At 47.6% G+C, this 24,580-nt stretch overlaps 1 protein-coding gene across 2 annotated transcripts in view; it reads right to left on the bottom strand.

The window, feature by feature from the left end:
* The window catches only part of rab13 (RAB13, member RAS oncogene family), a 31,534-nt gene that overhangs the window by 4,931 nt on the left and 2,023 nt on the right, over positions 1-24,580 (bottom strand). Inside the window, exons 2-7 of one of the 2 annotated variants that reach the window (XM_068022925.1) lie at positions 23,287-23,548; positions 10,282-10,342; positions 9,748-9,808; positions 9,308-9,385; positions 8,375-8,464; positions 6,825-6,890 (exon numbers count right to left, since the gene is read on the bottom strand). In XM_068022925.1, the coding sequence (XP_067879026.1) occupies positions 6,825-6,890; positions 8,375-8,464; positions 9,308-9,385; positions 9,748-9,808; positions 10,282-10,342; positions 23,287-23,410 (480 nt within the window). In that variant the 5' untranslated portion in view covers positions 23,411-23,548. Of the gene's footprint in view, positions 1-6,824; positions 6,891-8,374; positions 8,465-9,307; positions 9,386-9,747; positions 9,809-10,281; positions 10,343-23,286; positions 23,581-24,580 lie in introns of those variants that run through there. The other variant, XM_068022924.1, reaches the window with a different exon arrangement.

Here is a 24,580-nt window from a genome sequence, read left to right as displayed (position 1 = left end):
TTCCTCCAATAGCGGCCGTGGGATCTTTTACATCAACCTGAGAGGGCAGCCGGGAGCCTCGGTTTAACGTCTCATCCAGAAGATGGGGAGCAACATCCCACTGGTATCAAGGAGACATACGACCAGTTCATTTGGTGTTGGTAGACGGATAAATATTGGCTCAGGAACACCGGGGAGAACTCACCTGCTCTTCTTCGAATAATGCTGTGGGACTATTTTTTTTTTTTTTTTTACGTCCACCTGCTCAATCCTCATTTTTTGCCAACTTATCCAAAAAAACGCACTTCCGACACGGCAGCACTCCTCAGTACTGCACTGGAAGTGTCAGCCTGGATTGGGTATGGAATCCTTGAGTGGGGCTTGAACAAGAGTCATCTCACCCAGAGATAAGAGTGCTACCAGCTGATTATAAGATACTGTTGATTTGAGAAGGTATTATAATGCAAGTTCATTGCAAGAGAGAGATGGATATCTCGTTTAAACAACAACTTGCATTTATATAGCAACTTTAAAGTAGTAAAACATCCCAAGGATACTTCACAGAAGCGCTATCAGATAAAATTTTGATCCTGACCCACACAGCCCACAGAAGGAGATATTAGGGACAGGTGACTAAAAGCTCAGTCAAAGAGGTCAATTTTAAGGAGCGTCTTAAAGGAGGAGAGGGGGGGGGTGGGGGTGGGGGAGAGGTTTAGGGAGGGAATTCCAGAGCTTGGGGCCCCCCAGGCAGCTGGAGACACGGCCGCCAATGGTGGAGCGATTAAAACTGGCAATGTGTGAGAAGCCAGAATTTGGAGGAGGGCAGAGATCACAGAGGGCTGGAGGAGGTAACGGAGATGGCGAGGCCGTGGAGGATTTTGAGACAAAAAAAGGATGAGAATTTGAAAATTGAGGCATTGCTGGACTGGGAGGCAATGTAGGACAGCAAGTGATGGGCGAACGGAAATTGGTGCGACACAGGATAGTGAACAGAGTCGAACAGTAAAACAAGCAGAGGAGGGAGAGGCAGGCTTTGTTGTTGCATGTTAGTGACTGACTGAACAGGAAGTAAACTTCCGATCCTATCGTGAGGCTCTGTCTACTGGGATAATTCCAGCTATTTTAAGTCCACACCCTGTTTATCTCCAATAAAGTAAACAGCGAGGGAGAGTCTTGCAGGTTTACCCAAATTGCATAGTTGAGTGCAGCGTCTCAAATTACACATGCCATTTAAATGTAGATGACCAAGTATGAAATCCAAGGAAACACACACACGCACAAATGTGTTACCAATTTCGGTAACACATTAAAAATTTGGAGATACCCCCGCCGCCCCCACCCCCACCCAACTCCTCAGAGATTTAGGAGAAAGAAGTAACCAAGGTTTTTAGGGGCTTCATGCGGTCTGTGGACCATAAGTTGGACACCTCTAATACTCCCACTGCAGTGCTGAGGGACTGCTGCACGGCCAGAGGTGTCGTATTTTTGCATCCCGTGTAAAGGGCTATGGGCCAAGTGCTGGCAAATGGGAGTAGGTAGACAGGTCAGGTGTTTTAATGCATCGGTGCAGACTCAATGGGCCGAAGGGCCTCTTCTGCACTGTATTATTCTGTGATTCTGAGAAAAGATCCCGTGGCGCTATTTCAAAGAAAAGAGGGAGAGTTCTAATTTGCCCAGAGAATTTGCATTTATATAGCACCTTTCACAACCTCAGGACATCCCAAAACGCTTTGCAGCCAATGAAGTACTTTTTGAAGTGTAATGTAGGAAACCTGGTAGCTAAATTTGGTGCACAGCAAGCTCCCACAAACATGACGATTCAGATAATCTGTTTTTAATAAAGTGTTTTTTTGAGGGCTAAGTATGGGCCCCCGGACACCGGAGTGGACTCCCCTGCTCCTCTTCTTCGAAAATAGTGGCTGTGGGATCTTTTTTGCATCCACCCAAGAGGCAGACATGACCATAGTTTAACTTGTTTGCACTGGAGTGCTGACTTGGGTTGCAATAGAGTGCTACAGTGGAAGTTTGGTGAGTGAGGAAGTTCGGTAAGGAGGGAGCGAGGAGCTCCTTTCATTTCCTACCTGTCCTCAGAGCGAGGGGAGCCCAGAGCTTCCAAAGAGCACAGCTGACTGGGAGAAGACTCGGAGGGCAAAGTTCCAGACCGGTAAGTATAAAAAAAAACTTACCTCTGGTAAAAAAAACTGAAAGTGACGTCACAGGAAAGCTGTGACCTGATTGGCTGGCAGGAATTTTTTTTTTAAAACTGAATTTGAAAATAAAACATTGATAAAAATTGATTAAAACCCTAATTAACTAATTAATAAGTACAGTAACTAAACCAGAGGGAGGAGATTACTGTATTTAGTTAACATTTAATATTTATAGTAGGAATCTAGCACTAGGGACCATAGAGTTATAACAATTTAGTAAGGATTTAATAAGTATTTATCTATCTTAAATTAATTTATTAATTAGTGCTAGAAATGTCAGTTAAAGGGGTGAAGTGCTTCACCTGTGAGATGTGGGAAGTCCGTGACACTTCCAGCATTCCGGGCGACTCCATCTGCAGGAAGTTTACCCAGTTGCAGCTCCTCACAGACCGCATGGATCGGTTGGAGCAGCAACTGGATGCACTTAGGAGCATGCAGGTGGCAGAGAGCGTCATAGACAGGAGTTTTAGAGAAGTGGTTACACCCAAGGTGCAGGCAGATAGATGGGTGACTGCTAGAAGGGGCAGGCAGTCAGTGCAGGAATCCCCTGTGGCTATCCCCCTCTCTAACAAGTATACAGATTTGGATACTGTTGTGGCGGGGGGGGGATGGCCTATCAGGAGAAAACAGCAGCAGCCAGTGCAGTGGCACCACGGCTGGCGCTGTTGTTCAGCAGGGAGGGACAAAGCGCAGAAGAGCAATAGTTATAGGGGACTCTATAGTCAGGGGCACAGATAGGCGCTTCTGTGGACGTGAAAGAGAGTCCAGGATGGTATGTTGCCTCCCTGGTGCCAGGGTCAAGGATGTCTCTGAACGGACAGGGGGCATTCTGAAGGGGGAGGGTGAACAGCCAGAGGTTGTGGTACACATCGGTACCAACGACATAGGCAGGAAGAGTGACGAGGTCCTGCAGGGGGAGTTTAGGGAGTTAGGTAGAAAGTTAAAGGACAGGACCTCGAGGGTTGTAATCTCTGGATTATTCCCTGTGCCACGTGCCAGTGAGGCTAGAAATAGGAAAATAGTGCAGCTAAACACGTGGCTGAACAGCTGGTGTAGAAGGGAGGGTTTCAGATATCTGGACCATTGGGATCTCTTTAGGGACAGATGGGACCTGTACAAGAAGGACGGGTTGCATCTAAACTGGAGGGGCACAAATATCCTGGCTGCGAGGTTTGCTAGCGTCACTCGGGAGGGTTTAAACTAGTGTGGCAGGGGGGGTGGGAACCAGAGCAGTAGGACAGCAAGTGAAATAAATGAGGGGGAACTAGTAAATAAGACCAGTGAGACTAAGAGGAAGAGCAGGCAGGGAGATGTTGCGGAGCACAGGGGGACTGGTGGTCTGAAGTGCATTTGTTTCAATGCGAGAAGTATAACAGGTAAGGCAGATGAACTTAGAGCTTGGATTAGTACTTGGAACTATGATGTTGTTGCTATTACAGAGACTTGGTTGAGGGAAGGACAGGATTGGCAGCTAAATGTTCCAGGATTTAGAAACTTCAGGCGAGATAGAGGGGGATGTAAAAGGGGTGGGGGAGTTGCACTACTGGTTAAGGAGAATATCACAGCTGTACTGCGGGAGGACACCTCGGAGGGGTCGTGCAGCAAGGCAATATGGGTGGAGCTCAGGAATAGGAAGGGTGCAGTCACGATGTTGGGGGTTTTCTACAGGCCTCCCAACAGCCAGCAGGAGGTAGAGGAGCAGATATGTAGACAGATTTTGGAAAGATGTAAAGGTAACAGGGTTGTAGTGGTGGGTGATTTTAATTTCCTCTATGTTGACTGGCACTCACTTAGTGCTAGGGGCTTAAATGGGGCAGAATTTGTAAGGAGCATCCAGGGAGGCTTCTTGAAACAATATGTAGATAGTCCAACTAGGGATGGGGCCGTACTGGACCTGGTATTGGGGAATGAGCCCGGCCAGGTGGTCGAAGTTTCAGTAGGGGAGCATTTCGGGAACAGTGACCATTATTCCATAAGTTTTAAAGGTACTTGTGGATAAGGATAAGAGTAGTCCTCGGGTGAAGGTGCTAAATTGGGGGAAGGCTAATTATAACAATATTAGGCAGGAACTGAAGAATTTAGATTGGGGGGCGGCTGTTTGAGGGTAAATCAACATCTGACATGTGGAAGTCTTTCAAATGTCAGTTCATTAGAATCCAGGACCAGCATGTTCCTGTGAGGAAGAAGGATAAGTTTGGCAAGTTTCGGGAACCTTGGATAACACGGGATATTGTGAGCCTAGTCAAAAAGAAAAAGGAAGCATTCGTAAGGGCTGGAAGGCTAGGAACAGACAAATCCCTTGAGGAATATAAAGACAGTAGAAAGGAACTTAAGCAAGGAATCAGGAGGGCTAAAAGGGGTCATGAAAAGTCATTGGTAAACAGGATTAAGGATAATCCCAAGGCTTTTTATGCATATATAAAGAGCAAGAGGGTAAATAGGGAAAGGGTTGGCCCACTCAAGGATAGAGATGGGAATCTATGTGTGGAGCCAGAGGAAATGGGCGAGGTGCTAAATGAGTACTTTGCATCAGTATTCACCAAAGAGAAGGACTTGGTGGATGATCAACATAGGGAAGGGAGTGTAGATAGTCTCAGTCATCTCATTATCAAAAAGGAGGAGGTGTTGGGTGTCTTGCAAAGCATTAAGGTAGATAAATCCCCAGGGCCTGATGGGATCTACCCCAGAATACTGAGGGAGGCAAGTGAAGAAATTGCTGGGGCCTTGACAGAAATCTTTGCATCCTCATTGGCTACAGGTGAGGTCCCAGAGGACTGGAGAATAGCCAATGTTGTTCCTTTGTTTAAGAAGGGTAGCAAGGATAATCCAGGAAATTATAGGCCAGTGAGCCTTACATCAGCGGTAGGGAAATTATTAGAGAGGGTTCTTCGGGACAGGATTTACTCCCATTTGGAAACAAACAAACTTATTAGCGAGAGGCAGCATGGTTTTGTGAAGGGGAGGTCGTGTCTCACTAATTTGATTGAGTTTTTTGAGGAAGTGACGAAGATGATTGATGAAGGAAGGGCAGTGGATGTTATCTATATGGACTTCAGTAAAGCCTTTGACAAGGTCCCTCATGGCAGACTGGTACAAAAGGTGAAGTCACACGGGATCAGAGGTGAGCTGGCAAGATGGATACAGAACTGGCTCTGTCATAGAAGACAGAGGGTAGCAGTGGAAGGGTGCTTTTCTGAATGGAGGGATGTGACTAGTGGTATTCCGCAGGGATCAGTGCTGGGACCTTTGCTGTTTGTAGTATATATAAACGATTTGGCGGAAAATGTAGCTGGTCTGATTAGTAAGTTTGCGGACGACACAAAGGTTGGTGGAGTTGCGGATAGTGATGAGGATTGTCAGAGGATTCAGCAGGATATAGATCGGTTGGAGACTTGGGCGGAGAAATGGCAGATGGAGTTTAATCCGGACAAATGTGAGGTAATGCATTTTGGAAGATCTAATGCAGGTGGGAAGTATACAGTAAATGGCAGAACCCTTAGGAGTATTGACAGACAGAGAGATCTGGGCGTACAGGTCCACAGGTCACTGAAAGTGGCAACGCAAGTGGATAAGGTAGTCAAGAAGGCTTACGGCATGCTTGCCTTCATCGGTTGGGGCAGAGAGTATAAAAATTGGCAAGTCATGCTGCAGCTGTACAGAACCTTAGTCAGGCCACACATAGAATATTGCGTGCAATTCTGGTCGCCACGCAACCAGAAGGACGTGGAGGCTTTGGAGAGGGTACAGAAGTGGTTTACCAGGATGTTGCCTGGTCTGGAGGGCATTAGCTATGAGGAGAGGTTGGAAAAACTCGGATTTTTTTCACTGGAACGACGGAAGTGGAGGGGTGACATGATAGAGGTTTACAAAGTTATGAGTGGCATGGACAGAGTGGATAGTCAGAAGCTTTTTCCCAGGGTGGAAGAGTCAGTTACTGGGGGACATAGGTTTAAGGTGAGAGGGGCAAAGTTTAGAGGGGATGTGCGAGGCAAGTTCTTTACACCAGAGGGTGGTGAGTGCCTGGAACTTGCTGCCGGGGGAGGTGGTGGAAGCAGATACGATAGCGACGTTTAAGAGGCATCTTGACAAATACATGAATAGGATGGGAATAGAGGGATACGGACCCCGGAAGTGCAGAAGGTTTTAGTTTAGGCAGGCATCAAGATCGGCGCAGGCTTGGAGGGCCGAATGGCCTGTTCCTGTGCTGTACTGTTCTTTGTTTGTTGTCACCTTCGAAAGACAGCACCTCTGACAGTGGAGCACTCTCTCAGCACTGTACTGGGACTGCCGGCCTGGGTTATGTGCTCGGGTATCCGGAACGAGGATAGGAGAGAGTGCTACCCACTGGGGCTACAGCTGACATTTATAGGTAGGGTAGGTAATGTTAGCACACAGCAACTGTCTCTGGGACCTTGTAAGACGCAATGGCAAGATTTGGGCAGTAAATTGAGCTACGTGTGCCAGGCGCAAAAACCTTGCACGATCCATCACACTCATTTGTGAGCTCTGCCTCAAGGGTGGCACTGGCGAGGTGATGGAGGAGACTGGAGCCAGGCAGAAAATTTAAACTTGGGTTATCTTTTTCAAAAACCTGTCTGTTTTAACCAAGAGTGATTCATCTGTTTTTTTTGTTACCTCTTCCACATTCAAACTCGATTTGGCACTTGTTTCGAAGAATCGGATCCCATGATCTTTTGCCAGCTGTAGCCAAGGAAACAAACATAAAATAATATTAAAACTTATTATAGGCTGTACAGATCCAGTGTGGTGGTGACTAAAGGTGCTACTTTGATACTGTAGGAGGCCATTCGGCCCATCGTGCATGTGGATAGCTCTTTCAAGTCCCAATCCTCTGCTAATATTTCGCCATCAAGTATTTCTCCAATTCCCCTTTTGAAAGTTACTATTGAATCTGCTTCCACCGCCCTTTCAGGCAGCGCGTTCCAGATCACAACAACTCGCTGCGTTAAAATACATTATCCTCCTCTCCCCCCTCTGGTCCTCTTACCAATTATCTTAAATCTGTGTCCCTCTGGTTACCGACAGTTTCTCCTTATTTACTCCATCAAAACACTTCCTGATTTTGAACGCCCCGATTAAATCTCCCCCTTATCCTTCTCTGCTCTAAGGAGAACAATCCCAGCTTCTCCACATTAACTGAAGTCCCTCATCCCTGGTCCCATGCTGGTAAATCTCCCTCCGCACCCTCTCCGAGGCCCTGACATCCTTCCGAAAGTGCGGGGCCTAGAATTGGAACCGGTACTCCAGCTGGGGCCTATCCAGTGATTTAGTAAGGTTTAGCATAACTTTGTTGCTTGTGTATTCTGTCCCTCGACTTATAAAGCCCATGATCTTGTACTTTTTTATTCTAAATAGTTACCTTTTTAAAAAAAAACATTCCTTGCCTGGTTTCAAGACAATGGTCACTAAGATCTCTGTTGACCCTTGATCTTGTTGTTTTGGACTGGTCTGCATTGCCTAGTCACAGGGATCTAACGTGGGATCCAGAGTGCCAAATTTCTGCAGGGTCAGGTTGGGGAGAAATCCCGATCATCCATCACTCCCCGTGCTTACTGAGCTAAATTGGCTCTTGGTCACGCGACACCTCGATTTTAAAATTCTCATCCATGTGTTCAAATTCCTCCATAGCCTTTGTATCTGTATCCCCACTTCCTATCTCTGTAACCTCCTCCTGCCTTACAATCGTCTGAGATCTCTGTGCCCCTCTAATTCTGGCCTCTTGAGCATCCCCCCGATTCCCATCGCTCCACCATTGGCCGTGCCTTCAAGCTGCCTGGGGCCCCTAAGCCTTGGAATTTTCTTCCTAAAGCTCTCCGCTCTGCTCTCCTCCTTTCAGATGCTCCTTAAAACCTGCCTCTTTGACCAAGCTTTTGGCCGCCTATCCTAATATCTCCTTATGTGGCTCGGTATCTGCTAACGCCGAAACTAAGATTCATCCCACCACCTCCTAATTTTAACTCATTCTGACTGCGCTGTTGAATTCTGATCGACAAGCTTCTAAAGTCCGAGATTTATCTCCACCCCTGCTTTCACACCTTTCGCTGATGGCTGGTACAGTGAACTTTGACCCTTCACCAAGAGCTTCAAAGTCAGCTCAGAGCACTGGAGGGCACCTGTCCTCTTGACCCTAGGAAGTACATGGGAGTAACAATTGTTCAACTGACCTTCTCTGCCTTGTCCTTGGGCACCTTCCTTTTACTTTCCATGTCGCACTTGTTTCCCAGTAACATTCGCTCGACAGCTGCTGAAGCATTCTGCGTCAAGGAAAGCAACAACCATTAGACTCCTGAAGGTTAGCATTTATGTGACAAAATGAATATTACAAAGTAATTATTTCATTTATACGGCAGCTTTCACCATCTCAGGACGCCCCAAAGCGCTTTACAGCCAATGAAGTACATTTTTTGAAATGCAGTCACTGTTGTACTGTAGGAAACACAACAACCAATTGGCGCACAGCAAGCTCCTGCAAACTGCAAAGCAATAATGACCAGATTGTCTGTTCCAGGGTGTTGGCTGAGGGATAAATATTGACCAGGACATTAGGAAGAGCGCCCCTCTGCTCTTTTTTTGAAGCAGTGGCCGTGGGATCTTTCACATCCACTTGTAAGGGCAAGACGGGGCCTCGGTTTAACGTCTCATCTGAAAGGCGGCACCTCTGACAGTACAGCACTCCCTCGGTACTGGCACTGCAGTGTCGGCCTGGATTATGTGCTCAGGCCTCTGGAGTGGGGCTTGAACCCATGAGCTTCTGCCCCAGAGGCTACAGCAATACCCACTGAGTCACAGCTGACACAATGCATGTACATTAAGTGCTAAAAGCTCATGGGGAATTAGCGTAATGGATTTTCCCCCTTAGACCATTTTATGGTGTTAAATGTCTATACAAATGTAGTTGTTTAAAGTCCTTTCACCTTCAGGACCTGGGTTCAAATTTAATCCAGGTTGATAGGGTGAAATCATGGTCGTGAGGGCCTTACTTGAAATGAGTTAATCAGTCTCGACCTAGACCTTAGCAAGAACGGGCGTACGGCCTGAAACAGTGGAACAAACGGGTGAAGTAAATGGAAGCAGTTGTATCTGGAAGTTGATCTCACCTCTTTAATGCTCTTCATCCAATTCTGTATATTCTCAAAAGATTTCTCATCGGTGATGTCGTAAACCAGTATTATCCCCTGCGAAAGAGAGAGAGACTGGCGTTTATGCAGCAGCTTGTGATATCATTCAGGAATGTCTCAACGTGGTTCACACGACAAATGACTCTGAAGTTTGATGACTGCTATCTTTGCAATGTACAGCAGCCACTGTGCACAAGGAGAGAGAGAGAGAGAGAAAGAAAGGAGAAATAGGAGAGAGAGTGAGGCAAAGAGAAAAAGGAAGGAAGAAAGAAAAAGCTGAGAGAGAGAGAGAAAGAAACACGGATAGAGAAAAATGTGAGAGAGAGAATGAGAGAGAGAAAAAGGAGAGAGAAAGGAAAAGAAATAGTAAGCAAAAGAAAAAAAGAGAAAATAAAAAAAAGAGACAAAGCTCTTCCTACCATTGCTCCTCTGTAATACGCGGTTGTGATCGTTTTAAATCTTTCCTGTCCGGCTGTATCCCTGAAAATGAAGACAATGTAAAGGAATCACCACCTGGACCGAAGAACACAGCCTCAAGCGCTAAACCACAGAGAACTCTGGAAAGCAACGTTAACTGGCCAGAGGACCGAGGGGGTGGGGCAGACGGGTACTAGATCTCCTGGTCACTCTAATCCGCGCGTTCATGTTTGTTCGCTCCCGTCTCTCCTCCATCCAAGATCTCGGTGCTCCTCCAATGCTGGCCTCAGGCACATCCTCCGATTTCCATCCTTCCACCATTAGCAGCCATGTCTGGGCCCTCCACTCTGGAATTCCCTCCCTAAACCTCTCCGCCTCGGTCTCCTCCTTTAAGGCAATTGACACACCATGGGTGAACCCCCCCACCCTCCCCACCAACCTTTAACTCATCCAAGGATTAGGGGGAAATTCAGGACAATACACCCTTTTGGATGGCAACAGTCAAGAGCTAAGCTCTGCAATGATTCAATACTCACCAGACCTGCAACTTGATTTTCTTCCCACCGACATCTACAGTCTTGATCTTAAAATCAATACCTGAGGAAATGAGGGAAGATATTAAATTACTGGCTAAAGGAAGAGAATGCAGAGGGCTGGGAATCATAAACCAGAACAAAAATGCTGGAAATACACAGCCGATCACTCTCGGTATCCGGGGAGGGGAGAAACAAGTTAACATTTTGGACAGAGACACACTCTGAGTTAGAACTGGAAACTGGAATAAAACAAGTCCTTTTAAGAGATTCCGACATTACAACAGTAGCTACACTTCAAAAAGCACTTCATCAGCTGTAACGTGCGTTGCAACATCCTGAAAGGAGCTACATAAATCTTCCTTTCCATTACTCCCCTCTATAAGCCTGTTTTTTTAAAGAAAACCACAGAATGCATTAGTCTAAATATGCAAGTAGGTTGCAGCAATAACAGATGAAACTTAATACAGAGCAATACAAAGTACAACACATCAAAAGGAAGCACGGACAACTCATACAACACATACAATGACAACACATGCGCAGAACGGGGGTGGGGGGGGGGGTGTAATATTCTAATGTAGGAAATGTGGGAGCTTGCTGTGCATAAATTGGCTTCCACGTTTCCTACATTACAAGAGTGACTACACTTCAAAAGTATTTCATTGAGTGTAAAGCGCTTTGGGATGCTCTGTAAGGGGGCAATACAAATGCAAGCTCTTGGCCTCTATTGATGTGATTCACCTTGAGCGTGTTATTCTGTTACTCAGCATTTAAACGTGATAGTTCCGAGAAGCTCCAGGTCAAAGTACAGTAAGGAAACCTCTTCCAATGGTTATTGTTTACCCAAGATATCTAGCGTTCATCCCAGACTCTGTACACTACTGTGTGGCAAGGTGTTGGTTCCTGAAAGGGCGTACATAGGACATTCTGTCTGGCAGCCGTTTCAAACTGCCTTACCTGGACATGATTACTCTGTGCAATGATCATTGTTATGCACTGAAATGTGGCAACCATTTTGTACACATGGTACCAACATGAGATAAACCTAATAGTTAATCTTTCCATTTGGGGGACCGTGTTCTTCATGATTTGTTGGGTAAGGATATTAAGGATATGGAACCAAGGCTGGGAGATGGAGTTCAGATACAGATCAGCCAGGGCCTAACTGAATGGCGGAACAGGCTCGAGGGGCTGAATAGCCTCCTATTGTTCCAATACAAAAAAAATTGTGGTGTTTATTAAAAATATAAAAGCTGAGCCCCGGTCCGTACTTGAATATTTATTCTTCCTGAAGAACTGCAACAAGATGCAGTTATATACAGCACAAAGCTGATCACTGGTCCCTGCAAAAAAGACAGCACCTCCAACAGTACAGCACTCCCCGAGTACCGCACTGGCAGCGTCAGTCTGGATTGCATGGAACTCAAACCCACAACCATCTGAACGCATCGACGAGAGTGCCGGGGCTAGGATTGGTGCATTTGTGTTGTTGTGGAAGGAGCTGTAGTCTTTGGCAAGGGAGAGGGATTTCAGTTCTGCGTGCCTGGTCACGTTTTGGGTGCATGCCTGACTGTGTTTTCTTCAGTGCAGGAATCTGTGAGCAAACACATCTCTTTCCTCAATAACATCAGCCAACATCTGACAAGCAGAAAGTTCAACATTATTTCCACCTTGCGCACGTTCTCCTTCCAGACTCGCGCAGTTCCGCATTCTTAAAATCATGATTCAGCCCCCTTGTAAGGTTTATTTTAATTAAAGTCCAAATTTTTCAGTTCCTCCCCTCTCACAGCCATTGATTCAAACTTGGGGTTGTGTTACTATTGGCACTGAGGGAGCATTCAGCGCTTCACCCAAGTGGCTGCAGGTTGAATCCTGGCCAGCTATGGCTCAGGGTAAAGACCTGCTCAAGTCACAAAAAACCCCCCGACCCAAACCCAATGGAACCACATCGGACCCAAGCCTGACCCGGCCCGAGTCCCTCCATTATCCCCCCCGAACCCGACCCGACCTGACCTGACCTGACCACTGCAATGTTCCCTTTACCTACCTTCCGACTCCCAATCTGAAGGAAGCTGCAGCATGAGCGTCATAGAGACACACACGCTCACTGCGCAGACTCAGAGTTTCCCTGCTTGAAGTCCCGGACTCCCAGCTCAGCTAAGTTTATTTTCTTTTGAACACTTACCTGCAATTCTTACTGTGCGTGTCCGACCCGGCCCCGGCCCCACCCGATCCGAACCCGACACGTCATCGGGTCCCGTCGGGTAGCAGGCCTTTAGCTCGGTAGGTGGCACTCTCACCTCGGAGTCTGAAGGTTGTGCGTTCAAGCCCCCACTCCAGAGACTTGAGCCCATGATCCAGGCTCTCATTCCCATTGTGCTACTGAGGGAGTGCTGCACCCGCGGGCGGACATGAAAGACCTCAACAGACAATCGTGGGTTCAAGTCCCGTTCCAGACACTTGAGCATGTAATCCACAACCTTCTGACTCAGAGGTCAGAGTGTTAACAATGAGCCATGGCTGAAGGCCAATTGTAATTAATTAGAAAAAAATACATACAATCTCTCTCTCAATACCCAATTGCTACTGAAAAAAAATTGCTTTAATGGACTGGCAGCACAGTGAGCAAACAGCAGAGGAAAGTTAGAATAAACAGGGGATGTAGCCACCAGAAACAGTATGGGAACACGGTAACACTTTCTGTTTAAGACTTCAATCAGGACGTGACGGGATTTGTCCCAAAATTTCAGTAAACACTGTGACAAAGTATAAGATAATAATTCTTCTTTCTTTTGGGCCTCCTTATCTCGAGAGACAATGGATACGCGCCTGGAGGTGGTCAGTGGTTTGTGAAGCAGCGCCTGGAGTGGCTATAAAGGCCAATTCTGGAGTGACAGGCTCTTCCACAGGTGCTGCAGAGAAATTTGTTTGTTGGGGCTGTTGCACAGTTGGCTCTCCCCTTGCGCCTCTGTCTTTTTTCCTGCCAACTACTAAGTCTCTTTGACTCGCCACAATTTAGCCCTGTCTTTATGGCTGCCCGCCAGCTCTGGCGAATGCTGGCAACTGACTCCCACGACTTGTGATCAATGTCACACGATTTCATGTCGCGTTTGCAGACGTCTTTATAACGGAGACATGGACGGCCGGTGGGTCTGATACCAGTGGCGAGCTCGCTGTACAATGTGTCTTTGGGGATCCTGCCATCTTCCATGCGGCTCACATGGCCAAGCCATCTCAAGCGCCTCTGACTCAGTAGTGTGTACAAGCTGGGGATGTTGGCCGCTTCAAGGACTTCTGTGTTGGAGATATAGTCCTGCCACCTGATGCCAAGTATTCTCCGAAGGCAGCGAAGATGGAATGAATTGAGACGTCGCTCTTGGCTGGCATACGTTGTCCAGGCCTCGCTGCCGTAGAGCAAGGTACTGAGGACACAGGCCTGATACACTCGGACTTTTGTGTTCCGTGTCAGTGCGCCATTTTCCCACACTCTCTTGGCCAGTCTGGACATAGCAGTGGAAGCCTTACCCATGCGCTTGTTGATTTCTGCATCTAGAGACAGGTTACTGGTGATAGTTGAGCCTAGGTAGGTGAACTCTTGAACCACTTCCAGAGCGTGGTCGCCAATATTGATGGATGGAGCATTTCTGACATCCTGCCCCATGATGTTCGTTTTCTTGAGGCTGATGGTTAGGCCAAATTCATTGCAGGCAGACGCAAACCTGTTGATGAGACTCTGCAGGCATTCTTCAGTGTGAGATGTTAAAGCAGCATCGTCAGCAAATAAGCTTGCAAATAGGCACATCGTTGGCAAATTAATTTCAGTACAAGTCTGAGGTGGTGTAGTTTGGTAGAATGAATAAGGAGGCCACCTACTGCTCGGAAAATATGAATCTACGTGGAGTACAGGAGGAAAGGGAGTGAGGGTTACAGATACACAAATCACTAAAAGTAGCGATGCAGGTTAATAAGGCCAATCAAAAGGCAAACCAAGCACTGGGGTTAATTTCTAGAAAGCATGGAACTGAAAAGCAGAGAAGTTACATTAAACTTGTAGCAGACCTCGGTAAGACCACACTTGGAGTTACTGTGTGCAGTTCGGCTCTCCATGTTATAAAAACATCAAGGCACTGGAGAATGTGCAAAAAGATTTACAAGGATAATAATGGGAGATTATAACCATCAGGAAAGACTGAACAGGCTGGAAAAAAGAAGTTTCAGGGGTGACCAGATCAGTCTTTTAAGAATATGGAAGAGTTTGATAGGGTAGATGTGGAGAATATAGAGTCATAGAGAGATACAGCACTGAAACAGGCTCTTCGGCCCACTGAGTCTGTGCCAACCAACAACCACCCATTTAAACTAATCCTACATTAATCCCATTTTCCCTACCACATCCCCCACCATTCTCCTACCACTAGGGGCAATTTACAATGGCCAATTTACCCCGATCAATCTGCAAGTCCTTGGCTGTGGGAGGAAACCGGAGCACCCGGCGGAAACCCACGCGGTCACAGGGAGAACTTGCAAACTCCGCACAGGCAGTACCCAGGACCGAACCCGGGTCGCTGGAGCTGTGAGGCTGCGGTGCTAACCACTGCGCCACTGTGCCTCCCCACTTTATGGGAAAATCCAGAACCGGGGCCATCAATATAAGACAGTCACTAATAAATCCAATGGGGAATTCAGGAGAAACTTCTTTCCCCAGAGAGTGGTGAGAATGTGGAACTCGCTACCACAGGGAGTGGTTGAGGGGGAATAGCAGAGATACATTTAAGGGGAAGCTGGATAAACACATGAGGGAGAAAGGAATAGAAGGATATGGGGATAGGGTGAGATGAAGAGGGGCTGAATACATAGGAATTTAGGACATAGGAGCAGGAGTAGGCCATTCAGCCCGTCGAGCCTGCTCTGCCATTCAATTAGATCATTACCTCAACGCCACTTTCCCGTCCTATCCCCATATCCCTCGATGTCATTAATATCCAGATATCTATTGATTTCTGCCTTGAACAAGCTCAATGATTGAGCTTCCACAGCCCTCTGGGGTAGAGAATTCCACAGAGTCACCACCCTCTGAGTGAAGAAATTCCTCCTCATTCTCAGTCTTGAATTGCCTGCCCCTTATTCTGAGACTCTGTCCCCTTGTTCTAGACCCACCAGCTTGGGGAAACATCCCATCCACATCCACCCTGTCACGCCCTGCAAGAATTTTGTAAGTTTCAGTGAGATCACCTCTCATTCTTTGAGACTACAGGCCCAGTTTCCGCAATCTCTCTCCATTCCAAATGGCCTGTTTCTGTTCTGTAAATTCTATCTAAAATCACACAAGCTACTGGATATTTGGATGTGTGTCAACGCCTGGATGTCACAGACACATTCCTGTATAAGCTGTTCAACATCAGAATGACGCCTGGTGATAAAAAAGTTAAATTATGATGACAGATTCAATAGACTCGGCTTGCATTCCATTGACTGTAGAAGATTAAGGGGTGATCTAATTGAAGTGCTGAAGATGACTGAAGGAATTGAGAGGGTATTAGAAAATATTACAAAGCATTTGCAGCACAGAAACAGGCCATTCGGCCCATCTGGTCCTTGCCGGTGTTCCTGCTCCACACGAGCCTCCTCCCACCCCCCTCCTCATCTCACCCTCTCTCCCCCCAAAAAGCTGCTGCGGCTGGGGGTCAACTGGAAAATTCAAAATCGATAGACTTTCGTTGGGCAAGGGGATTAAGGGTTTACGGAATCAAGGCGGCTAGATGGAGTTAAGGTACAGATCAGCCGCGAGCTAGCTGAATGGCGGAACAGGCTCGAGGGGCTGAATGGCCTCATTCTGTTCCTATCGTCTGCTACCTCTGGACTTCCTATCCATTGGTTTCCAGTCCTCACACACAAAACATCAGGAAGCACGTCTTCATGGCGAGCACGGCCGGTAACCCTGAATGGTTTTCTCGGGCACGAAGCCCAACACACTCTTGGAATCATTCAGAGTGGGAGGCGTCTGTCGGCTTCTCTGAAGGCGAAGCGAAAGAACAACTTGCATTTCTACAGCTTTCACCACCTCAGGAAGTCCCCAAAAAAGCCAATGAAGTACTTTTGAAGTGTAGTCACTGTGGCGATGCAGTTCCCACAAATAGCAATGTTAGAACGACAAAACAATTTTTTTTTTAATGATGTTGGTTGAGGGATAAATATTGGCTCTAGGACACTGGGGATAACTCTCCTATTCTTCTGCGAAATAGCAGCTTTGGGATTTTTTTTGAACTCCACCTGACTGGGCAGAAGAGAGCTCGATTTGACGTCTCATCTGAAAGACGACACCTCCGACAGTGCAGTATTCCCTCAGTACTGCTCTGGGAGTGTCGGCCTGCATTATGGGTTCAAGTCTCTGGAGTGGGAGCTGAGCCCCATGACCTTCAGGCTCTGAGGTGCAAGTGCTGCCCCACCGTTGGCCAAACTGAGTGGGAAAACTACTAGCACTAAATCATTCATGTTTTAAACACTTTACAGCTTTACAGATTCTCCAATGGGTCGACAGATCAGTGCACCATGTGCGGACTAGGTTTCACCCCCAGCCTGTACCAAGTTAGCTAGCGCAGTATTAGAGGTGATGTGATAAGCCTCAGTGCCGGGCTGGGAGGGTGAACTGAAAAACCAGCCAAGCGCCAACTCACGATCACTATTCAGAAACTCCTGCTGAAAGGTGTGAGAGTAAAAGACATTGAGTCAGAACAAGGCTGGGTTGGGCTGCACTCTGATGCCCCGAGTGTCAAACAGAATGTCTGTCATTCTCAAGACAAAAAAAACAAAGAGGAAGGTTAGAAACTTTATTTTCTGGTAACTTTTAAAAGGCAGAGATCAGCAATGATCTAACTGAATGGAGGAGCAGCCTCAAGGAATGGAAATGCCTCCTCTCCTCCTTGTCCTAATGTTCCAATGGAGCAGCAAAGTGGATAAATATTGGAATGAGAATTTCAAAGTGGTATGGGGGTGAGGGCAGGGGAACGGGATGAAGCGGGAAACTCTTTCAGAGAGCTTACACAGAGGCAATGGGCCAAATGGCCTCTTTCTATGCTACGAGTCAATTAATCTAAGTGCAAAGCCACCTCTGGGTGAGGTGCCCGTGGGATGGTACCCCATTGAGAGTCAGCGCCTTCAGGAACTGTACCCCAGGGAGGGGCAGCTCCTTCAGGCACTGTACCCCAAGGAGGGGCAGCTCCTTCAGGCACTGTACCCCAAGGAGGGGCAGCTCCTTCAGGCACTGTACCCCAAGGAGGGGCAGCTCCTTCAGGCACTGTACCCCAAGGAGGGGCAGCTCCTTCAGGCACTGTACCCCAAGGAGGGGCAGCTCCTTCAGGCACTGTACCCCAAGGACTGGCCTGGGATTCTGAAGGAGACCAGACAGGTTTTTAAATTCTCATCCTGGTTTCCTAGTCCCACCCTGACCTTCAACACTGTAACCTCCTTCAGCGCAACAACTCTCCGAGAGATCTCTGCGCTCCTCCAAATCAGGCCTCTTGCCCATACCCCCGATTCCCATCTCTCCACCACCGGCGGCCGTGCCTTCAGCTGCCTGGGCCCCTAAGCTGTGTAATTCCCTCCCTAATCCTCTCCACCTCTCTCTCTCCTCCTTGAAGATGTTCATTAAACCGGCCTCTTTGACTAAGCTCTTGTTCACCTGCCCTAATATCTCTTTTTCTGTCTCAGTGTGAATTTTGTTTGATCATGCTCCTGTGAAGTGCCTTGGGACATTTTACTGCATTCAGGGCACTAAATAAATCCCAGTTGTTGAATCTGGCAGGACTGGTCAACAAATTCTCTCCGTCCTTATTTTGGGTTTCCTTTTTGGCAAATTGTTGCTCGCTTCTCCTTCTCCCTTACTCCGTTAAATTCAGTTTAAAACAGGAGAGCCACTCCTTTGCCAAATCTCACACTGCCTTCCCACCATGAGGTTGGAGCGGTCCAGACGTGTCCCAAACTGATCCGCATGGCTCAGAGCCCTGGATTTGGGCAAGAGAAGGATGCAGAACAAAACCGGGTGTGACTCGTGATCCTGATCCCTGGACTTTGAGCCAGAAAGTCAGTACGTGTGGCTGTTTGGCGAGGACCCTGCTTCGATGCCCGTCAGGGTCAAATGGCCTGCTGCTTCTCCCTGCCCTGGCTTCACACTGGGAGGAGGACCAGTTAGGAGCCAGTGCCCAGGAGGTCAGACAGCACTGAAAACACATTGGCTCAAAGGCAGGAATTAGTAACTCCAATTTCTCCCTGCTCTCCTTCACTGTGGCGCTGGAGGACATTTGAATTCCTTGCTCCTTGATCAAGCACTTCAGAGGTTAGAAAGGTCAACTGTGTTTGACCTGGACAATGTGGAGGGAGCTTTACTCTGTATCTAACCCCCGTGCTGTACCTGTCCTGGGAGTGTTTGATGGGGGACAGTGTAGAGGGAGCTTTACTCTGTATCTAACCCCTGTGCTGTACCTGTCCTGGGAGTGTTTGATGGGGGACAGTGTAGAGGGAGCTTTACTCTGTATCTAACCCCCGTGCTGTACCTGTCCTGGGAGTGTTTGATGGGGACAGTGTAGAGGGAGCTTTACTCTTTAACCTTTACAGCCAATAGATTAGAAGCGTTTTCATGTAGAAAACATGGCAGCCATTGAATCTTTACGTCCACCTGAGAGCGGAGACATACTGGGCCTCGGTTTAACGTCTCACCCAATAGTCAGCACCTCCGACAGTGCAGTGCTCCCTCGGTACTGGCATTGGGAGCGTCAGCCTGAATTTTGTGCTCAAGTCTTTTTCGCGGGGCTTCAACCCGGGACCTTCTGACTTTGAGGTGTGAGTACTACTCATTGAGCCATGGCAGACAACTGGCAGGCCTGAGATTGTGATCCCGACAGGGAGAAGGTGACATCCTCACGCACGAGACCCTGGGTCAGGGTGGCGGCACATTAATAAACACGGCCTAGCGGGACTGACAGAAGCCTGGGAGCAGAGTAGCTGCCTGCCTTCCTGGTGGAGCAGCAGAAGTGCGAGGGGGCGGGGAAAGGAAATGATGGTTTAAGTACCTCAAGGGTTAGAGAAAATAACTGTAGAATTTTTTTTTAAAACTGAGAACACCACGATTCAAGACAAATTAAATACTTCAGGACACAACACCAAAGTTCCCACTTCCTTCCTCTATTTCAACTGGAGGAACTTCAAAAATATTTTCAGCAGATCTTTCTGGGTTTCTGGATGAAGAAGTTTACTGAAAGTTTTTTTTTTATTGCTGTTTCGGGTGCAAGGTCTGCGGTGTGGGACACAGATAGTGAGCATCTTATCCTCCCTCCCTCAGCACTCCCAATCTTCCCTCTTGGAGGCTGCCTTCGGAGCAACAGCCTGGAGCTGAAATTGCGGCATTCTGACCCTACGCGACAAACAAGCCCTCATTTCCCCAATGACAAGACCGAGGAAGCCTTCATTTAGGTCGAAATGGATCAGATCTAAAAGGTCCCAGAGGTGAAAATTCCATGATCCAGCCCCAGGCTGTAGCTCAGCGGGTAGCACTCTCCTCCGAGTCAGGAGGTCGTGGGTTTGAGTCCCCACTCCAGAGACTTGAGCCTATAATCCAGGCCGACACTCCCAGAACCCAGGGAGCACCACACTATCGGACGTGCCGTCTGTTGGAGCAGGCTTTAAACCGAGGCCCCACCTGGCATGGACCAGCTGGGCCGAGTGGCCTGTTTCAGTGCTGGAAATTCTATGTGAAGAGATGAGGAAATGGGGGAGAAAAGAACAAAATCGTCTTTCAATTTGCAAAGTGTCCGTTAATCAAATTACTGATCCAATCGTAAATATTGTGCCCAGCTCGCCCCTGTGGTTATGGAACGTGCTAGAGAGAGAGAGAGAGAGAAAATGTAATCTGCTCTGTGAAGAAGATCTTTAGTTGAGGGCTGGAACTTGTGGCATCTGTAACTCCGTTGTCCCCTGCCCACAGCCTGACCCAAATCTCCATAACAACGCATGGGTCACAGCATGACGTAACAGGTCACCCCCACCCTGCCGCCCTTACCCAAAACAATGCAATGCTGGATCAACCACGGGACTAAGAGCAGCCAACAGGAGCACAAGGACTGCATCCAACACTTGTTGTCTGATGGGTAAGCCTTTCCTCAGTGTTCGATCAATCTACTGCGGTCAATTCCCCTCTGAACTCTTCTCCCCTGTCCCTGCCAAGCTTCAAATTCCCACCCAGCACCCGACCCACCCTTCCTCTTTCATCCAATGCTCTCCTGGCCATCCTCCCACTTTCCACCCTCCATAAACTTGAGCTCATTCCAGACTCTCCTGCCCCCCCTCCCGCCGTGTCCTAACTGCCATCCTAATATCTCCTTACGTGGCTCGGTGTTAAACTTTATCTGATTATGCTCCTGTGAAGCAGCTTGGGATGGTAAACGATATTAAAGGCACGATTTAAATACATCCTCGCCATCTCCAACTCAAACCCAATCTTTTCCCAAGAACTCAAAACTCTGGAACACCTCAGCTCCCACAGTCCTCCCCGTCCTTCCTGCCTGCATTTCGCACCCAGGTTCGGCATCCCCTAATTGGTCTGCTATACCTCCCAATCTTTGTGGGGTCCTGCACGCTAATCCTTCAATTTAATATAAAAACCAGACTTAAAAATACTTATTCAGAGGGTCTTGCACACGGTCTTGATTTCCATTCACTTACGTCAGACTTTGCTCGGTCAGCCTCAATGACAAACAGCAGCAATAGTTTCCAGACAAACACTTGGTCAAGAAAGAATTTAAACCGAGGCCCCGTCTGCCTTCTCGGGTGGATGTAAAAGATCCCACGGCCACTATTTCGAAGAACAGCCGGGGAGTTCTCCCCGATGTCCTGGGCCCAGCATTTATCCCTCAACCAAACAAACACATTATCTGGGTCATCAGCTCATTGCTGTTTGTGGGATCTTGCTGTACGTGAATTGCCTGCCATGTTTCCTACAACTGTGATTACACTTCTAAAGTACTTCATTGGCTGTGGCGTGCCTTGGGTCATCCTGAGGTTGTGAAAGGCACTATAGCAACGCAAGTTCTTTCTTTTACCCCGCATTAGCTAGTAGGTAAGATGGAGAATATATTGAGCGGCAGACTTGCTTTTTTCAAACTCTGTTACACCAGGGGGTCACACTATCTCAGGTCCCGAATCGATGCTGTGTACACCCAATGTTGCAGATCAGATATTACTTCAGCAAACAGGATATTAAAAGGAAAGACAATATTTGCATTTATATAGCGCCTTCAGGTCATCCTGAAGCGAAGCACAGCATGATCCCACTAACAGTACGGAGATGAATAGTCAGATATCTGTTTTAGCGATGATGTTTGTGGGATAAATATTGGCCCAGGACACTGGGGGTGGATATCTCCACCGCCCCCCCCCACCCCCTCCCGCACAGCTCTCCTTCCAAATAGCAGCATGGAATCTTTAACAACCACCTGAGGGAGCAAACGGGGCCTCGGTTTAATGTTTCATCTGAAAGATGGCACCTCTGACAGTGCAGAACCCCCACAATACTGCACTGAGGGTGTCAGCCTGGATTATAGGCTCGAAGAACAGCATTTATATTGACCCTTTCACGGAATCAGGATACCCCGAAATGCTTAACAGCTAAAAGTGCCGTCAGCATTATTGTGCAGGTGAAACCTGGCAGCCAACTTGTGCATGGCAGGATCCCACAAATGGTAAATGACCAGATAAGCTGGGTGCTTTTTGTTTTAAAAGAAGTGGTGTCGGTTAAGGACGGAACGTCGTCCAGGACGCTGGGGATAGCTCCCTGGCTCTTCCTTGAGGAAAGCCGTGTGATCTTTAACATCTGCCCGAGAGGGCAGACGGGTGCAGGGGGAGGTTTCAGTTTAACGCCTCTTGCAAAAGACAGCACCTACGACAGTGCAGCGCTCCCTCAGTACTACGACAAAACTAGAACATATGCCCCTGGAGCAGATCTCAAACCCACAACTTTTCAACTCAAGACGCATTGAATGCGACTCACTGAATCAAACACATATACACACATATTGGGCTGGGACGGGTCAGTAAGACGGGCTAGACAATATTCTAGTTAGCAGACAAAGAGGGTGGTACCATTTGATGAGAACTTGATAAGAGCATAGAAAGCACAAAAACTTTAAACAAAAAAGTTGAGGGGTACACGATATAGCCTGTGGTGTCCAATGGGGTCCGAGGAGTGGGGGGGGGGGAGTTTAGGGGATCTCAGAGTGGGCACTGACAGCACTGAATCGACAGGATGCCGGTGATCGATATAAAAGCAAAATACTGCAGATGCTGGAAATCCGAAATAAAAACAGAAAGGGCTGGGAAATACTCAGCAGGTCTGGCAGCATCTGTGGAGGGAGAAGCAGAGTTAACGTTTCAGGTCTGTGAAAGGTTAACTCTGCTTCTCTCTCTCTCTCTCTCTCTCCACAGATGCTGCCAGACCTGCAGAATATTTCCAGCACTTTCTGTTTTAATGCCAGTAAATCCATATTGTGTGCCCCCTCTCACACTTCACAACAGTCAGCCAGCTATTCCTGTAGTTTGACCAAACAGAGCCCTGCGAACAAGTCAAACATAACAACCAGAGCAATAAAAATAAAGCAGGGATAAACAGGCAGAGAGAGAGAGAAAAAAAACCAAAATCGTTTCGTCTTAGCTAAATGAGCAGCACACTTATAAAGAGGAAGATTAAATGGAGATTTTCCAGCCTGAGTCATTGAGGATAGAAAAAAAAATCCCTACATTAAAAGTTTGAAACTTCTCATCCCTTTCTTGATTATTTTTTTTAAAAAGTGTTTTTTTTTGTGGCTGGGGGGCTGTTTTGTATTAAAACCAACACATACACAGTGGGAATGGTGTATTCCAAAGTGACAGGGCAGCAAAGAAAGTCGGAGGAGGGGAGAGAGAGAGAGAGGCAGGAAGAGAAAAGTTTCTTTCAGGCTCCCAAACTTTTTGCAAACTCACCGATGGTGGAGATGTAGGTGTTGTTAAAATTGTCTTCGGCAAAGCGGATGATCAGGCAGGTCTTACCCACCCCACTGTCGCCGATCAGCAGCAGTTTGAACAGATAGTCATAAGCTTTCGCCATCTTGGACCCAGCTCTTCCCTGGAATCGTTTATTTTTGGAGGGGGGCGAAGAACTGCCTCTTCGCGTCAAGGAGTGGCTTCAGCGGCCGCCTTGCTCGCTAACATCAGCCCCACAACTGCCCTCAGACGCAGCCTGTAACTAAACAAACACAATTCAGATTTATTTCTGCAATTCCCAACACACCAAAACAAAAAAAAAAGGGAGAAGGGACTTTCCTGTTTGTCGGAAGGGAAAGTTGAAACAGTAAAAGTTTTTTGCAAAACTTTGGGTGGTGCAAAAACTTCCTTAAAAGCTGAATACAGCCTTTGGAGAGGAACTAAATTGATGAGTCAAGGGTCTCCCTCCACCCAACACCGAGCCTTACTTTCAAGTTTGGTTGGGAGAGGGAACTGAATATTTATTCGCTGTTTGAAATCGCTGACACGATGATTTTCACAGTCAGAAATTGCTGGCCATTTTGATTAAAAGTCAACTTTTCAGATTTGGAGTCCCAGGCTGGGAGGGTGACACTTTTTGCAGGCTTTATTTCTTTGTGCGTTTGGTGAGGTGGGTTTGAGTGCTTTAATATATAAACTGGCAGGAGAATGGCTTAAAATATATCTGACATCCAGTGATGGAAGAGCAGAAATTTCCTCCAATTAAATACTGGGAACAAGGAAGCCTTTATGTTCAGTCCCCGTTCCCTAGCTACCGACTCCCTTTCTCTCCCTGGCAACGGTCCGAGATTAGCCATTCTGTTTGCAACCTCGGTGTCATATTTGACCCCAAGATGAGCCTCCCACCTCAAGTCCGCGCCATCACCTATTACCACCTCCGTAACGTCGCCTGACTCCGCCTCTGCCTCAGCTTATCGGCTGCTGAAACCCTCATCCATGCCTTCGATACCTCCAGATTCGACTATTCCAGCACACTCCTGGCTGGTCTCCCACATTCTACCCTCTGTAAACTTGAGGTCATCCAAAACTCTGCTGCCCCCCCCCACCCCAGTGTGTTAACCCACACCGAGTCCTGTTCGCCTACCACCCCCCCCCCCCCCCCCCCTCCTGTGCTCGCTGACCTACGTTGGCTCCCGGTCAAGCAACGTCTTGATTTTAAAATTCTCGTTCTTGTTTTCAAATCCCCTCCAGGGTCTCGCCTCTCCCTATCTCAGTAATCTCCAGCCCCACCACC

The sequence above is a fragment of the Heterodontus francisci genome, chromosome 46 (assembly GCF_036365525.1).
Source record: "Heterodontus francisci isolate sHetFra1 chromosome 46, sHetFra1.hap1, whole genome shotgun sequence".
In the NCBI taxonomy this organism is placed as follows: Eukaryota; Metazoa; Chordata; class Chondrichthyes; order Heterodontiformes; family Heterodontidae; genus Heterodontus; species Heterodontus francisci.
This window is presented reverse-complemented; position numbering and strand designations above follow the sequence as displayed.